The 18,168-nt window shown below is 42.5% G+C and overlaps 1 protein-coding gene across 4 annotated transcripts in view; it reads left to right on the forward strand.

The window, feature by feature from the left end:
* The window catches only part of SLC16A1 (solute carrier family 16 member 1), a 33,930-nt gene extending 16,026 nt beyond the window's left edge, over window positions 1-17,904 (forward strand). For 2 of the 4 annotated variants that reach the window (XM_036452638.2, XM_045586864.1), the window contains 4 exons: window positions 5,710-5,969; window positions 11,334-11,477; window positions 12,483-13,331; window positions 16,019-17,904. In XM_036452638.2, the coding sequence (XP_036308531.1) occupies window positions 5,753-5,969; window positions 11,334-11,477; window positions 12,483-13,331; window positions 16,019-16,275 (1,467 nt within the window). In that variant the 5' untranslated portion in view covers window positions 5,710-5,752 and the 3' untranslated portion in view covers window positions 16,276-17,904. Of the gene's footprint in view, window positions 1-5,709; window positions 5,970-11,110; window positions 11,146-11,333; window positions 11,478-12,482; window positions 13,332-16,018 lie in introns of those variants that run through there. The other 2 variants (XM_045586866.1, XM_036452640.2) reach the window with 2 other exon arrangements.
* Window positions 17,905-18,168: the final 264 nt, after the last annotated feature.

Genomic DNA, 18,168 nt, shown 5'->3' on the forward strand with positions numbered 1-18,168 from the left:
AGGCATCCTCCTTCTATTGGTAATCTTCATCCAACAAACAAGTGGTATTTCTTCCTTTGAGCACCATCCCTTTGATCCAGCCAGTGGACCAAGTAGTTACAGCAGTGTTCAAAGTCGATTACCTACTTTCTCAGGCTATTCCTGCAACTGAGGAAGACAGCAGTGCTGGAAAGATTACATCTGTAACTGCATCAAGAACATTGCTTTGAGGCAGGGGGAGGGGGGGTGAGGTCACCAAGGAATGTATGAATGGCATATGTAAGAAAACACTCAAGAGGTTCATTCATAACTTAAAAGGAATTGCCAAGGATGAAGAGATTGCAAAAATTCCACAAGGCTGTGGTTGAGATGACAAACACCTTTCACCCTGGTGTGACAGGATGACCAGCGGTGGTTCTGGGAATTGACTGAGGGATTATTAGAACTGGGACATGACTGTACAGCCAAAGAAGAAGCAAGAGAAAAGAAAGCTGCAGAAGAAAAGAAGAAAATACTTAAGAAAATTCGCAGTGAAGGGTTTAGCAGAAACCTTTACAGACCTCAGCAAGCTCTTTTAAAAGTTTGAAGACAGAGGGCTGATCCAAGATGGCTGCTCGGGTAGACACCTAACCGCAGCAGCACACAACAATTTCAATGGAATACAACTAAAATGTAGAGTGGACATCGCCCAGAGCTACAGGTAGTCGACTGACTGAAAATTCTACAAAAAGGAAAGAAAACCAGAAGGAAAATCAGAGGAGCTGAAAAAAAGCCTAAGGTACGGAGACATGCTGCGCACTCGCGTGCGCGCGCGCAGAGGAGGAGAGGGCTGGGTGCTGCCTGGCGTTCCCTAACAGGAAGGAAATAAAACCCCCAGCCTAGGCTGAACCCCCGAACCGGCAGCGCTGACCCCCAGTTATGAACCAGACCCTGGGGACCCAGGCTCCGGCGGGGGAGACGGGGCTGTGAGGCGGAATCCCAAGCGAGCAGCGAAAAGCAGGGCCCCCGGAGTCACGCACACTTTGCGAGCAGAGGACTGAATGTTGACTCTGATGCTGGATTACCCTAGCCGGAAGAAACAAAGCCTCCGGCGGCGCTGAGCCTCAGTCCGGACTGCTCTGAACCCCAGACCTGGACCAGACCCTGGGGACCCAGGCTCGGGCAGGGGGAGACGGGGCTGTGAGGCGGAATCCCAGGGGAGTGGCGAAAAGCGGAGCCCCCAGAGGCACGCGCACTGCGCGCAGAGGACAGTCTGTTGACTCTGATCCTAGACTCCCCTAGCAGGAAGGAGGAAAAAAAAAAAAGAAAAAAAAAAGCTCCAGACTGGAGGAATGTGACAGGGAGCAGGAGCCCCTGCCGGACACCAGCCAGCCGGGCGCCGGCAGGGAGCCGGGCGACGGGACCCCCAGGGGGGGGTGCCCCCGAGCCATCTACCTCTGAGCTCGGGCAACGGAGCCAAGGCCGGGGGCTGCTTCCTGGGCGGCGCCGACCCCGGCAACAGGCTGGAGCAGCGCGGGAGCCCGCGGAGAACAAAGGGGTGCCACAGGCCAACCTGCTGAGCTCCCAGGACAAGGAGGAAGAAACCAAAGTTCTCAATGTGAAGAAATCAAGTGAGAGCAAAAGATAGTAAAATTACTTAAGAAAGAATACAAAGAAGATCTTGAAAAATCAAAGACTAAGTCAGAACTCAACTCACCAGCCAACATTGCAACATAAATGCGTTAAAAAAAAAAAAAAAAAAAAAGGACAGAATGTTGGAACAGCGGCGGCCAGGCCTAGAGTGCCCAGGCACAAAGCAATGGCAACCGGGCCCGGAGCAGCAACGGCCAGGCCCCAGAGCAGCAGCAGCCAGAACCAGAGCAACAACAGTCAGTACTGGAGCAGCCAGACCTGGGGCAGTGGCAGCCAAGCCCAGGGTGGCCAGTCCAGGAATACCCAGACCCGGAGTGGCCGGACCCGGAGAAGCCGGGCCCAGAGCAGCCGGGTTGGGAGCAGCTAGGTCCAGAACAGCAGTAGCCAAGCCCGGAGCATCCAGGCTGGGAGCGGCCAGACTCGGAGTGGCCGGGCCTGGGGCAGCCAGGCCCAGAGCAGCCGGGTCTGGTGCGGCCAGGCCCGGAGCAGCAGCTGCCAGGCTGGGAGCGGCCAGGCCCGGAGCAGCCGGGTCTGGTGAGGCCAGGCCCGGAGCAGCGGTTGCCAGGCTGGGAGCGGCCAGGCCCGGAGCAGCTCGCTTCTCGCCTGCCCCTGCCCCCCATGACGGCCTCTCAGACATGGCTGGAAACTTTTGTGGGAACTTGAGGGTCTGCTGAATCAAGTGATGAAGGCTTAGATCTGGATGTGTTGAGTTAGTATAGGGCTGGGGTGTTGATCTGTGAGTGCCTTGGGTGGGGCCTGGATGAGGCTGGTTGACCTATTTGGAAATGTCTTTTGTGTGAAATGTATCATTGGGCATGTGGTGGTATTATTGATATGAGAAAATGCTAAGTAACTGATTTACTATCTGAAAAGGGATTTACTATCGGGGAAAGGGAGGGAGGAGGAGACTGAACATAAACTGCACCTATGGATGAGGACGGTGGGGGGTGGGGAGGGGGCGGAGGGTGGGGTGGGACCCTGGTGGAGGGGGGAAGAAATGAGGAACCTTTGTAACAATATGAACAATAAAGACTGATTTTAAAAATAATAATAAATAAATAAAGTTTGAAGACAAACCACACTGAAAAGCTTTCGTTAATACAGAGGAATGTTCATGGTACATTTTCTGCTTACAAGCAAATCTGTGAGTTAAAAATAGAAACAAGCAAACCACCATGGACATGCTTCTGAAGAGAGACACCTGCTTAAGAAGAGCCTCAGGCAGGTCTCCAGGAGATATTTCAAAAGAGCATCATCATAGGAGATGACCATCACCTACATGAGAGACCTTCCAGTGAGACACGATGTGGAGGAGGAAGATAGTAGATGATATTTATGATCCTGGCCTGCGTAGATCTAGACCAGTGGTCGGCAAACCACGGCTCGTGAGCCACATGCGGCTCTTTGAGTGTGGCTCTTCCACAAAATGCCAAGTGCGGGCGTGCACATACAGTGCGATTGGAACTTCATGGCCCATGCACAGAAGTTGGTTTTTGGCCGGGGCGCGTCTATTTTGAAGAAGTTTTTGGCCGGGGCGCGTCTATTTTGAAGAAGTGGCTTTAGAACACTCAACGGGCCAAAGAGCTGCATGTGGCTCGGGAGCCGTGGTTTGCCGACCACTGATCTAGGTTAATGTGTATTTGTCTTGGGTTTGTTTGTTTTTAAGTTTAAAAAGCAAAAAAAATTTAATTTTAAAAATAGGAAAAATCTTATAGAATGAGAATATAAAGAAAATATTTTTGTATATCTGCGTAAGGTGTTTGTTTTAAACGAAGTGTTACAAAATAATAAAAAATTTGAAAACCTATAAAGTAAAAATTACAGTAAGCTAAGGTTAATTTATTGAGAAAAGAAATTTTTAATAAACAGTGTAACCTAAGTGTACAGTGTTTATAAAGTCTACAGTCATGTAGGGTTAGAGTGGTTTGCCATCTCAACCAAAGCCTGTGGAATCCCTGGGCCTTTGCATCTACTCACCTTTCACTCACTGACTCACCCAAGAGCAACTTCTAGTTCTGCAAGTTTCATGTTTGATAAGTGCCCATACAGATGTACACTATCTCCATAACATTTTTACTATACCTTCTCTATTTAGATATGCTTTGATACACAAATACCATTGTATTACAGTAGCCTACCGTATTGAGTACAGTAACATGCTATATAGGTTTAAACCTAGAGGCAATAGTCTATACAATATAGCCTAGGAGTGTAGTAGGCTGTGCCATGTATGTTTGTGTTGGTGAATTTTATGATTTTTATACAACAATATCACCTAAGGTTGCATTTCTCAGAATGTATACCCATCATTAAGCAAAGCAATCATGACTGTTATTATCTTATGTATGTCTGTAAATAATAAATTATTCTCTCATAGCATAATTAAAATTTATTAAATGGTATCATACTACATGTGTCTGTGGAAATAGTGTTTGGAAGTAGTGTTTGGCATCCATTACATCTTTTTTCTTGGCGCTCTTTGCTCTACCGTCCTGGCTTTAAAGCTAAAAACTACAATTCCCAGGTTCCCTTGCAACTATATTTCTGGATTTGATTTGAATTCTGCTAATCAAGTGCATTTTTGTGACATTTGCGAGGCAGAATCAGAACAGATATCTCCAAGTCTAGATACTGGCTTTGAGATTTGACAAGCAGGATATGTAGGATCCATTTTTATGGTGCTGTCATAGGCGGCAAATGTGGATTTAGAGCTAACAGTAGATGTTGACCACCTCTGATTGGTGGCTTCCTGGTATTGATGATTATCTGATTTTGGCAACTTATCTTACCAGCTTTCTACTTGTGGCAATAGTGATATGATTATGGAGTCAAAAGCTTTCAAGTTATAGAAAGAGGATCAGTTTCCAGTGCCTGAGTAGTGCTTTGGAAAGCTTCATGGGCCCAACAGAAAAAATGTTTAGAGTCAAAGGCCCATCAAGAGTGAGCGCTCCGGTGTGAAAATCCTGTTCTTTGGGTTGGGATGTGAAAGGCTGTGCTGTAGGATGAAGGACGGACTGGAGGCAGAGCAGGCCTCAAATGAACTGCAACCTAAAACATTTTGATCCTAGAAATATATCTCTGGGGAAAGATAATACTCGAGGCCTCAGATTCTCAGTACAGAGAAACAAAAGGATGGAAAACACAGAAGAAAAAGAGTAGATACCATGGGAAGGCCCTGCCCACATCCAGTTAGAGTCTTAAAAGAAAGGAAAGAGAGAACAGAGAAAACCAATATTTAAAGACACAGTGGCTTAAATTTTCAAAATTGATGAGAATTCTGTATTGTCACTGATTATGTAATCTGTATTTTCTCAATAGTTTTTTAAAGATTTTTCTCTATCTTGTTGGGTTTCCTCATGTAGGTTCGTATTGTTCATTAAGTCTATATTCTTAGCTACTAACCCTTGAAAGTTGCCCCTTTCCCACTCTTAGCTTTTTCCAAAGTCCCATTAGATGTATGCTCAATACTCCTATTCTCAATTCCATGTTTCTAAACCTTTCATAGCTTCAGAATAAAGCTCTCCATTTAATTCTGACTTTTTCAACCCTATCCTGCAGGTTTACTGTCTCCTGCTGTGTTCAGTATGCTGGTTAACCTGTTATTAATTGCATTGAGTATACTTTCCGTTTCTGGAAGTTCTGTTTCAAATCAACTGTTTTTAGCCATTTAAATATCCATATCCAATATCTGTAGTTCTTGAGTATGTAATCTCTGTTGGATTGGCTTGGATTCACTTATGGTTAATTGATTCTTGATGTGTTTTGAAATTTTAGATCGTCAGTTTATATTTGGCAGGACTTTGCCTGAGGGAAATCTTTGCTAGCAAGATCAAACATATTATATCTTTGGAAGAACAGAGGTTTTCCAGACATTGCCCTGCCAAGCATAAGCTCACACGGGCCTGTAATGCCATGGCCCTGAGACTTTTTGTGATAAATCCTGAGAAGATAATGTCATTAGACAAGTAACACTGGAAAGCAGTTCCGTCCTTTGAAAGCTTGGTGTGAAGAGTGGAAGTGTGTGTTGTTGGCGGTGGTGGGTGGAAGTGCTATATTGCTGACATAGCTGACATACTGTTTTAATTTTATATCCTTCAGATACTCGATTTGAACGGCCTTTCGAAATTCATCTGCCCTTAAGATGCCACCGGCAGTTGGAGGTCCAGTGGGATACACCCCCCCCGATGGAGGCTGGGGGTGGGCAGTGGTATTTGGAGCTTTCATTTCCATCGGCTTCTCGTACGCATTTCCCAAGTCTATTACTGTGTTCTTCAAAGAAATTGAAGAAATATTCCATGCCACCAGCAGTGAAGTGTCATGGATATCCTCCATCATGCTGGCTGTCATGTATGGTGCAGGTAAGTACCCACAATGGCCTGCTGTTTTAATATTCATAAAGCAGCCAGAAGTTCTATATTAGGTCACTTTTTTATGTCTCATTCAGTGACGTGTTTTAAAATGTTATTGCTTAAAGTTTTATGTTTAGAGTCACATTTTCATTCCTATTGGTAATGACAACTTTTGCTCTGTTAGTTCCATAATATGAAACAAAAGAGAAATTGTGATTTGCTCCTACTCAGTATCATTGAGCTTTAAAAAGCTCTCAGAAAAATGACACATGCACAGCTGATTTTTCTTGTTGTTCTCCGCCAGACTTTTAAAATGTAAACAAAGATTTTTTAAAATTAATGTCAGGAGAATTAAAATAAATCGAGTTAACTTGAATAGCTAATGCAAAGTCTCTGAAAAAACACTTTTCACGGTGTTAGAATTAAAGAAATGCTCTGGTTCCTTGTGATAATACAGACCTACAAGCATTTCAGCTGCACCTTAAGCTTCTGTCTTTGACATGTGAAGGAAATGTGAAGAGTAAGTTAGTGCTTACTTAATAACATTTAAAATATTGTTTGTTTCACTTTGGAACACCAAATCACAATTTAACATGTAAAAGTCAAAACCTACCAAAGTACTGAAAATATATAGTTACTTAGTAAGCAGAGATTCTAAAGCCAACTGTACTTATTTACTGGGATTGACGGTGTCTCAAGTTGCTTATTTAGGCAAGCTTTCATTTTTTAAAAAAATATATATTTTATTGATTTTGTAGAGGGAAGGGAGAGAGATAGAGAGTTAGAAACATCGATGAGAGAGAGTCATCGATCAGCTGCCTCTTGCACACCCCCTACTGGGATATGCCCGCAAGCAAGGTACATGCCCTTGACCGGAATCGAACCCGGGACCCTTCAGTCCCCAAGCCGACGCTCTATCCATTGAGGCAAACCGGTTTCGGCTAGGCAAACTTTCATTTTTGATAATCTTATTTTTGGTGGTTGTTTTGTACCTCAAATTATTTTCATATGAGTTTTTTTGTGTGTTTTTTTAAAATCTTTATTATTGAAAGTACTAGAGGCCTGGTGCATGAAATTTGTGCACGGCAGGGGGGGATCCTCAGCCCAGCCTGTTCCCTCTTGCAGTTGGGGAGCCCTCGGGGTTTACCCCACTGGGGGCTTAGGCCTGCTTCCCGCAGGTAAACATCCTTAGTACTGTTGTGGAGGTGAGAGAGCCCACCACCACTGTGCTCGCCAGCCATGAGCCTGGCTTCTGGCTGAGAGGTGCTCCCTCTGTGGTAGCACACTGACCACCAGGGGGCAGCTCCTGCATTGACCATCTGCCCCCTGGAGGTCAGTGCACATCATAGCAACTGGTCATTCTGTTGTTTGGTCAATTTGCATATTAGCCTTTTATTATATATGATTACAGATGCCCCCCTTCTCTTCCCTCATTCCCCTCTCCTCACAGTTCCTGCCCCACCCCAGACCTTCTTTACTTGTTCTGGTATAGGATTTCTATTCAACCAGATTTCAAGTGATTCTGAATGATGGTCGTTCTGTATTTCAGTTGTATTTTTTTATGTGGTTGTGGGAGGCTGCAAGTATCATCATTTGCCTATTCCACTATCTTGGTTCTCTCTTTATCATTTGAATGTGTAGCTCTTTAATAGCCAATATAAATATTCTACATTTTAACTGTTAAACCTGAGCCTTAGGCTTCTAACCTGGTGTCAGCTTCAACACATTTTTATTAAGCACTATGCTTGGTATTACTATCTACATTAATAAGAGAAAGATACAGATTAAACTGTACCTTCATGATGCCCACCAGCCAATCAGGAGTGAGTATGCAAATCAACCCAACAAATATGATGATTAATTTACATATACAGGCACCCAGTTGCCGGGGCAGGATACTTGTATTGTCGCCATGGCAATGACAGGCATTTTGCACCACCCCAGCTGCTCCGGGCCTCTGGGCAGCGTGGGAAGGCAGAAAGGCGGCTCTAGGCCAGAGCAAAGGCTGTTCCGGCAGCCAGGGGAAGGAAGGCCATTCTGCACGGATCTTCATGCATCGGGCCTCTAGTATTACCGTATTTTTCGGACCATAAGACGCACTTTTTCCCCCCCAAAAGTGGGGGGGGAAAGACCCTGCGTCTTATGGTCCAAATATAGCCTACACATATACTTTTAAAAAAAGTTTTTTTACTTGCCCGGCTCTGTGTGGTCTCTGTGTGCTTGCCCGGCTCTAAAATGGTTCTAAATGCTGCTGTTTACTTTACAGGGTTGATTACATGTGTTTATGACTGTGATGTTGAGTTTTAATTGCACATAAAATATTTTAGGACACTATTTGTTTCAGAATCTTTTTTTCTTCATTTCCCTTCTCTAAAAACTGGTGCGTCTTATGGTCCGGAGCGTCTTATGGTCCGAAAAATACGGTGTATATATATACTTGGTTGAGTATTACCTATTAGCACACTAGGTTAGGTGTTGTGATCCTGTTTATAATCCGGTTGAGAAAATAACATAAACTTAGGAAACAGAAGTTAAGTTGAGTCATACTTGGATTAAGTGCCTAATTTCATTGCACAGAGAAAACAGGTAACCTGTTTGCCTTAGAGAAAGATAAATTGAGTGACTGGGAATGGGTGTGGGAATACATTTTTTTCTGCTGTATATCTTTTTTTCTTATTTTGGAATTCATAAAATAAATTAATACCTGCTGTATATCTTTTGAATCTTTTAAATTTTGAACATAAGCCTGTTTTTTCTATTAAGATACTTTTTAAAAGAATGTAAATACTAATTGTAGTACTTAAAAAATGTTTTTATTGATTTCAGAGAGGAAGGGAGAGGAAGAGAGAGAAACAGTAATGATGAGAGAATCACTGATCTGCTGCCTCCTGCACAACCCACACTGGAGATCATGCCCACAACCCGGGCCTGTGTTCAGTCCAGGAATTGAACTGTGACCTCCTAGTTCATAGGTAACCATTGAGCCACTTTTTAAAAATATAAGTTTAAAGAAATGAAAAGGAACCTTGGACTCCATCTGCCAGGATTTCTAATCAGGTTTTGATTATGATGGCTTGAAAAAATGGTATAAATATTCTCCAGAGGGGCTCCAATTGCTGACTACAGACCAGAGGTTTGCTGTTGTAATTCCGAGCTGTCAAAGAGCTTGAAAGCCTCTTACATTTTGCATCAAAAGTAAGTGATGTCAGTTCTACAAATTGCACATGACACTTTCTTTTGGGAAAACAGTTCCTTCTTTGTCCTCATCCGGAGATAACTAGCACATTTCCCTGAATTTTGTTATAATAGGCCTATGAACTGTACCCCTCTCTTTTTCTAATTATAGCTAATTGGGGCCATCCTTCCAGAAATAACTCAAAAGACAAATTGCCTGTGGCAGAATTTTTACTAAACGGGTGATTTTGTTTGGACTGGCTCCTAAGCAGTGTGTCCCCTCCAAATTACCATGACTTTCACCAGAGCCATAATCCTTAACGTGTGCATTTGGACCACACCCACCCTGATATGTTTTGAGCTGTGAGTGGTTTAATTTGCTCTTTCTTTTTTTAATGCTTGGGCTCATAGATACATCCATATGCTTGTGAAAGTATGTTTTTTAGGGGAAGGGATCTTAGTTGCCTAGTGTTGTTTTATTTCCTTGAGTTATTCTTTTTTTTTTTTTCTTCCTAAAATGAAAAGGGTAAATTTATGTGTTTCCAGTTTTACAGTGATGTCACGTTAACATTTTCCATCTAAAATACTGGAATCTGCACTGTCCGGTTTGGCTCAGTGGATAGAACGTCGGCCTGCAGACTGAAGGGTCCCAGGTTCGATTTTGGCCAAGGGCACATGCCTGGGTTGCGGGTTCCCTCCCTAGTGGGGGGCGTGCAGGAGGCGGCGGATATATGATTCTCTCTCATCATTGATGTTTCTGTCTCTCTCACTCTCCCTTCCTCTCTGAAGTCAATAAAAGTATATTTAAAAAAATAAAATACTGGAAACTTTACAGCATTAACTTATACTTCACAGAATCAATAGTGTGGCGATATTTTATTCTTTCATCGTACACAAGCTATAAGTAAAAATTATTTCCAAACCAGCTGTGGCCTAATATTTGCATGAAGTAACTTAGAAGGTCAATGACAATTTTTGTTTTGTTTTGTTAATCCTCATCTAAAGATATTTTTCCATTGAATTTTAGAGCCCTCATTTTTTTTTGTATGTGTCGATTTAGCTGAAGAAATTTAATGTTTTTGTTTTTGTTTTTTTAGATAACACTCGATTTCCTATCTTTTTGAGGCATTACATCCAAGAATATTTTGACCATTATTTGAGTTAATTTTCTCCTACAAGCATTTTTTTCTCTCACAGTATTGGCTAATAACACAAAGCAGTAACATAGGCATGGAACCAGGTTAACTCTCTAAAAGTCATAATCAGTTCAATACCTGAGACATCTAGATGTCACTGGAGAACAGTTTTGTTTAATTTTGCTTTACATTTAGATGTCCTAATTACAAAACTTTAAAGTTGGAAAAAATAATTATGTATTTAGTCTTTTTCTTTATAAAAAATAAGAAATAGGCCGAGCCAAAGCCGGTTTGGCTCAGTGGTAGAGTGTCGGTCTGCAGACTGAAAGGTCCCAGGTTCTATTCCAGTCAAGGGCATGTACCTTGGTTGCGGGCACATCCCCAGTAGGGGGTGTGCAAGAGGCAGCTGGTCGATGTTTCTCTCATTGACGTTTCTAGCTCTCTTTCTCCCTTACTCTCTGTAAAAAAATCAATAAAATATATTTCTTTTAAAAAAGAAAAGAAATAGGTCGAAACCAGTTTGGCTCAGTGGATAGAGCGTCAGCCTGCGGACTGAAAGTTCTCGGGTTTGATTCCGGTCAAGGGCATGTACCTTGGTTCCAGGCACATCCCCCACAAGAGGCAGCTGATTGGTGATTCTCTCTCATCGATGTTTCTAACTCTCTATCCCTCTCTCTTTCTCTCTGTAAAAAAATCAATAAAATATATATTTTTTTAAAAAGAAATAAGCCACATTTATAATATGTAAATAATGCTCTGAAATCACATCATCATATCCGTGTGTCTGTCCAAAATTTAAAACAAAGTAAACGTACAAAATATATGTTGGTGGTATCCTACATGCATCAAGAAGCCTGTGAACATCCATTACCAGGGTATTTCCAGCCTATTCTGCCTTATAAGGGAAAGATTAAGGATCTAGTCATTTATATTTTAGTAAAATTCCATCCAGGCATAAAAGAAAGCAGTGTTCTTACTATTACCTTTTGTTGTGTGTTCATTAATACCTTCTGTAGGGGGCAGTTCCTCTCTTCTGGCCACTAAATGTTCGGTCTTTTCTTAGGTCCTATCAGCAGTATCCTCGTGAATAAATATGGCAGTCGTCCAGTCGTGATCATTGGTGGATGCTTGTCAGGCAGTGGCCTGATTGCAGCTTCGTTCTCTAACAGTGTTCAGGGGCTTTACTTTTGTATTGGAGTCATTGGAGGTGAGTTGCTGTTGATTCATTTTAAATTCCTGTGATAACAGGTGTTCATTGTTGAATGAATAAATGAGTTGAAAGAGATTATTGCATCTCTTGTCCTAAGAATAGTCAGTAATAGTAAATGTGTCTTTTAAATTTTCATCTTTTTAGAAAAGTATTTTTATATCTTTGTGTCTGTGTGTTTTGTTTTTGTTTTAAAGAAAATGCTTATTGGAGAACATCATGCTGAGTGAAATAAGCCAGTCAATGAAAGAGAAACACCACATGACCTCACTCATTTATGGATAATAAAGAACATTATAAACTGATGAACCAAAAGATAGATATAGAGACAGTAAAGCAACAAGCAGACTGTCAAATTACAGCGGGGAGGGTATGGAGATCTGGGGGAGATAATAGATCAACTGAAGGACTTGTATACATGCATATAAGTACAACCAATGGACACAAAACTCTGGGGAGGGAGGGTATATATTAGAGGGGGAGGCAATGTTAAAATATGTACACATATAATAATTTAATTTAAAAAATCTCCAAGGCAGAGTGCAAAAAAATCAATGGAAAGATATCCTTGGGTGAGGATTAACAACAACGCTTATTGACCAGTTTTGACTTAAGAATAATGCACAAGCCCTGGCTGGTTTGCTAAGGGGCTAGGGCATCAGTCCCTCAGACCAAATGGTTGGTTGTTCAATCCCCAGTCAAGGCAGGTACCGTGGTTGCAGGTTCTCCAGCCCCAGTAGGGGATGCATATGGGAGGGAGCCAATCACTGTGTCCTTCTCACGTCAGTATCTCTCTCACAGACAGTGAGTGATGATGCTTAGGTCTGAAAGCACACAGTCTGGCTTTAGAGCTCACACTTCAACCACCATACAGCATACCCTCCAATAACGAGGCTTTTGTCTCCTTCCATTACTTACACCTTTCTTTCATTTGACGGGGTAAGTAACTCCAGATATCTCTCTGACATTTATTACAGTTTGTGATTCTTTTCCCCTCTTTCTCAGGTCTTGGGCTTGCCTTCAACTTGAATCCAGCTCTGACCATGATTGGCAAGTATTTCTACAAGAAGCGGCCGTTGGCAAATGGGCTGGCCATGGCAGGCAGCCCTGTGTTCCTCTCCACCCTGGCCCCCCTCAATCAGGCTTTCTTCAGCATCTTTGGCTGGAGAGGAAGTTTCCTCATTCTTGGAGGCTTACTGCTGAACTGCTGTGTGGCTGGATCGCTGATGCGGCCCATAGGGCCGCCCCCAGGCGGTGCGGAGAAGTACCAGCCTGCAGAGACCACTCAGGAAGCTGGGAAGTCTGGTGATGCAAACACAGAGCTCATTGGAGAAGCCCCCAAAAAGGAGAAAAAGTCAGTATTGCAAACAATTAATCAATTCCTGGACTTTTCCTTGTTCACTCACAGAGGCTTTTTGATATACCTCTCCGGAAACGTGGTCATGTTTTTTGGACTGTTTGCTCCTTTGGTCTTTCTCAGTAATTATGGCAAGAGTAGGCATTACTCTAACGAGAAGTCTGCCTTCCTTCTTTCCATTCTGGCTTTCGTTGACATGTTTGCCAGACCATCTATGGGACTTTTAGCCAACACGAGGTGGGTAAGACCTCGAGTCCAATATTTTTTTGCTGCTTCTGTCATTGCAAATGGAGTGTGTCATATGGTAGCACCGCTGACCACCAGCTACGTTGGGCTCTGTATTTATGCTGGAGTTTTTGGGTTTGCATTTGGGTGGCTCAGCTCAGTATTGTTTGAAACACTGATGGACCTCGTTGGACCCCAGAAGTTCTCCAGTGCTGTGGGACTGGTGACCATTGTGGAGTGCTGTCCTGTCCTCCTCGGGCCACCACTTTTAGGTAAGTGTGTCTCCCTCTCTCCGCGGTCTGTTCATTTAAAGCAGCATGAAGGTTGAGAAGGGGATAGAAAGCGGAGGACACAGCCTTTTGCTGGGGGAGAGCAGGCCTTTCACATTTCTGTGTCCTCGGAACTGGCACAGTGCTTCGAGCAGCATCATTGCTCAAACACAGACTTGAATTAAAATGAACCATCAAGCTGAAAGGGGAGTAAAATATTTTTTAAATGATGCTGTTTCTTAAAATGTTTTCTCTTTGTAAAACTTCCATGCTTATTGTAAGAAGACATGTAAAATACAACGCCACCTCTAAGGCACCGGTGGTAATTTCATTTTAATAAGGGAGTTTATTTTAATAGTAATAAGCAATAGTAGTAGTAATAATAATGGCTACATGGAAGCTCATAGTGCACTGTCCTATATCTTATATCTCACCAGTCTATGAGGTAGAGACTGTTAGAGTTCCCACTTTGTTAGTGAAGAAAGGGGCTTTGAAAAGTGAAACGATTTGCTTTGTATCACACAGCTAGTAATTGAGTATATAATTGGGAAACTATTTCCTAAAGTTATTCAGTGTTTCATCTTTTAAATCAGTACATAAGACAGTAAAAAAAAATTGGCTTTCTGAAAAGATGTAACTCCTACTTCCTTCCACCATATCCAATGAGTTGCCCAATCTTGTCAGTTTTCACTTCCTAAATCTCTAATCAGTATACTTTCTCCGTCTCCATAGATCTCTTATCCATAGTTCCTATTCGAGCTGCTCCAGTAGCCCTCTCACTGATCTATCTACTATATCCACTCTAGCTAGCCTTCAATCTGCTTTCTACTCGACAGACAAATGCAAATTGGATATTTCAGCTAATTAGAACCCTCCACTTGCTTCCATCTCCTTAGGGTGAAGATCAAATTCCCTTATGTGGCCCACAGGGCCCCTCCTGGGCGCCCCACCTTTCTCTCCAGCCTCATTTCCTACCTGCTGGCCTGTGCTCTCCTCCAGCAGCCTGGCCTCTTCTCCCTCCCCTCGAGCCCCTGTACTTCCTCCCATCGCTTCTTTGCCTGGATCCCTCCCCCACCCCCTCTCTGCCAGATAACCCTTCTTCCTGTCAGTCTAGCTTATTAGTTTACTCTTTGAGAGAAGCCCTCCTGACCCTACTTACTGCCCCCCCCCCCCCATTTTCTGCTTTCAGCCCTCCTAGTAGCACTGGTCAGTTTATACGATTACTTGATGAACATCTCTCCTCCACTAAACTGTAGATATTATTTCCTTTGCCCACTTTTCTCCTCAGGGCCTCAGAGACTCGGTGACTGGTGTGTGGAAAGGCTCAGTAAATACTCTGAGTGAATAACGCCCCGAGTTAGAAAACCATGTGGCAGGGGTGGGGAGCCTTCTTTCTGCCAAGGCCCATTTGGGTATTTATAGCATCATTTGTGGGCCATACAAAATTATCAACTTAAAAATTAGCCTGCTATATTTAGTCAAACATTTAATTAACTCACCCCTAGTGGCAGGCCAGACCTAATGACTGCACCAGCCTTACACGGCCCGCCTGCAGCTGGGCGTTCCCCACCCCTGCCATATAAAATCCTGTATTTGAATTGGTTACGTGAAGTCCTTCCTAGGTGTGGAGTAGGGTTTTCCAGAGTTTATTCCTTGAGATGCCAATTAGATGAGATGCTAATGAATTTTTCTATAACGAGGATTTCATGGCCAACAACAAAGTTTGGAAACACCAAGGTATCTTTACTGCAGGACCTTGCCAAGCCTTTGCCATGCTAACTGCTTTGTGCGGCTTTACTGAGAGAGAATAAGGCCATTTCCCCAAACTCTCCGACTCTGGGGACACCAGGAGGCACCGCAGCTCAGAGGTACAGCTGCAGCTTCAGTCACACCTCCTGGGTCTAAGCCAACGGCTCTAACTTGTGACCTTGGACAAGCTACTTAAGGCTTCTGTGCTTCAGTTTTTACAATACATTGTACAGTGAGAGCGAGGAAGCAGCACTCAGAATGAGGCAAAGGTTGTCACTAACCTTCGGTCATTTTGTTAGCACAGGACAAGTCTTCACAGGAATGCTTTTCGGGAAGTGCTGACGTCAGAGAAAGCAGGAGTCTGGGAGACTGAAATTAGCTCTGTGACCTTGGGCAAGATTCCTAAACCTTTTTTTTTATTATTTTTAAGTTTATTGATAGATTTTAGAGAGTGAGAGAGATCAATTTGTTGTCCCATTTATTTGTGCATTCATTGGTTGACTCTTGTATGTGCCCTGACCAGGGATCAAACCTGCAACCTTGGCCTATTGGGACAACACTCAAACCGACAGCTACCTGGCCAGGCTCTTAAACCTTTATTGCAAAACCCCCACACACACATATGTATTGAGAAAACTGATTCTAGGTGATCTCTAGCTCCTTCCCAATTCAAATATGCCAAGATTTAATTATTTCCAAGTTATTAAAAATGACAGTATGCAAGGCCAGCCAAAATCAAGCGTGACATCATAAACAAAAGGTAGTTTCTTTTTAAACTAATTTGTCACCTGTTGGCTATCTGAGAGTTGGGTTGATATCTTTCTGGGTAGGTCCTTGAATTTTATTTAGAAAAGGATATTACTTTTATCCACATAACTGTTTACTGGTGGGTGTTTTCAGTGTTTGTTTGTTTGTTTTTCTCTCTCTTTTGACATCTTTAGGTCGACTCAATGACATTTACGGAGACTACAAATATACGTACTGGGCCTGTGGCATAGTTCTCATTTTCGCAGGCATCTATCTGTTCATCGGCATGGGCATCAATTATCGACTGACTGACAGAAGAAAATCGGCGCAGCAGAAAGAGGAAGAGGCCGGTGTAGAGCGTGAGATGCCAAAAGCAGTTACCAGCAAAGCAGAATCGCTGGAGCCAAAAAGCACCGAAGAAAGCGCCAAAGAGGAGGAGAGTCCCGTCTGAGCCGTGGGGCTGCAGGGTACACGGAGCAGCTTGTGGCCCAAGATCTCGGAAGATGTCCCCGGCCTGTAACCTCCAGTGGTGCTCACCGCAGACAGTGGACATTTGTGTGGAAATCCTACCAGGTGTTCCTTGATGGAATTTTTGTTTCACTCCTTACCATTACCCAAATTTAAAACGCCATATCCTGTGGGGAGGGAGTGGTTGGCAAAGAATGAAGGGAAGAAGTCGGGTATGTTTTCGTTTTGTTTTTTTAATCTTAGCTTTTAACAGTGTCATGAAGATTATAATATGTGCCTTAAGTTTTAGTCTTTAGAATCTTTAAGGAGCCTTAACTTTACAAACCACTCTGCTGAATTCATCTATTTGAAGTGTTCCATTAAAAAAAAAAAATACCTTGATGGAAGCAAATCTAAAATTTAAAACTAATCTTGCTTTAGTGTTATTTGCAACATATTGTCATACATTATCACTGAAAGACTGAGTAGAAATCTTGGCTGAAAGTTGGGGGTTTTTTAAAATCCTGACTGAAATATTTTCCTAGCGTCAGTATTTGCCTGGCATGTGTGCCTGCCTGCTATACACATAGGAAACTTAAGGCATAAAATTTTGGAAATACCTTGTCTGTTCTAGACACATTGCACTCATCAACACCCCATCTGGTTTCTTTCCTTAGGATGTTTATTACTCCTTTTCAAAGATACATTTTGAGTACTTATAGATCATTGTCCCTTTTGAGATCACTTAGTATTCTTTTTTTACTGTAAAAGTTAGTATTAAAATATGCAAGACTATCGGTTTGTGCCTCCTTAGTAAATCCAACATCTCTAATTAAGTGTAGACACATATTTCAAACAGCAGCTGGACTCAGCTTAGGCTTTCCTAGAACCTCAGTTAAACCATGAGACTTAGGATCTTTTTGTTATTGTTTCCCCCCTTCGATTCATAGTGGTTTCATTCATATCTATGTGTAGCTCAGAGCTGTGTCTGCGATTCTCGTTCTTTGTGTGCTTAGTTGTTTGTTGTTGTTGTTGTTTCATGTTTGTTGGTTAAAAGGAGCCAAAGAGATTTGGCCCCAGGCAAACATATAAGGATAAGATTGGGAGGGATGTTGCTGAGTGTTTTTAATTCAATAAATAACTCCTTTTTTTTTTCTCTGAGAAGTTTAAAGAAAATTATGTTTTGGTTAGAATTATTGGACACATTCGTAAGACACATTTTCTCCACATAAACCTAAAAATTTTGTGACTCATTTCACCTGTTTGAAAAGTAAAGAAATGGATTTAGTATAAGGACAGAAGGGAAGACGGACCAGAATGAAAATGAAATATTTTTAACCCAGTATCTTAAATGGAGGTAGGACGATGACAGACATTCAGTGGCTTATATATTGTATTAAATGTATTTTAAAATATTGTTGTAATTGACAGAGTGAAAGAATAGATAAAAAGCCTTGTATTAGAGGCTAACTTTTCCAAATAAACTTTTTCCCCCGCTTTTTTTTTTTTTTAGAAATATTTCTTCCTTCAAATGTTTTATTTGAGGAAAGCATTACTGTCTTTGTTTTCATTATTAAGATACCATTTGGCCCTTGCTAATATTAAATTAAATCATTTGGCTTATGTGCTTTGAGCTTTGTGCATATGGCTTATTTTATTTTAAGTTTTCTCCTTTCCTCTTCTTTACTTAAAGGCTGATGAGAGGATTTTGAAACCTCTCTGAAAGCATCCAGAGGAGTTAGCCTTACAGAATTAGGAGCCCCCAGACCTCCGCCTGTGTGTCCGGGCCGGGGAGGTGGCGCTTACGGGAGGAGCCTGTGACTGCGGCAGGCTTGGCTCTCGTTTGGACTCGCCGTTTTGCATAACTTCCATGTGCCTCTTTCCCTTCCCTCACAGG

The sequence above is a fragment of the Pipistrellus kuhlii genome, unplaced genomic scaffold, assembly GCF_014108245.1.
Source record: "Pipistrellus kuhlii isolate mPipKuh1 unplaced genomic scaffold, mPipKuh1.p scaffold_m20_p_24, whole genome shotgun sequence".
Classification (NCBI taxonomy): Eukaryota; Metazoa; Chordata; class Mammalia; order Chiroptera; family Vespertilionidae; genus Pipistrellus; species Pipistrellus kuhlii.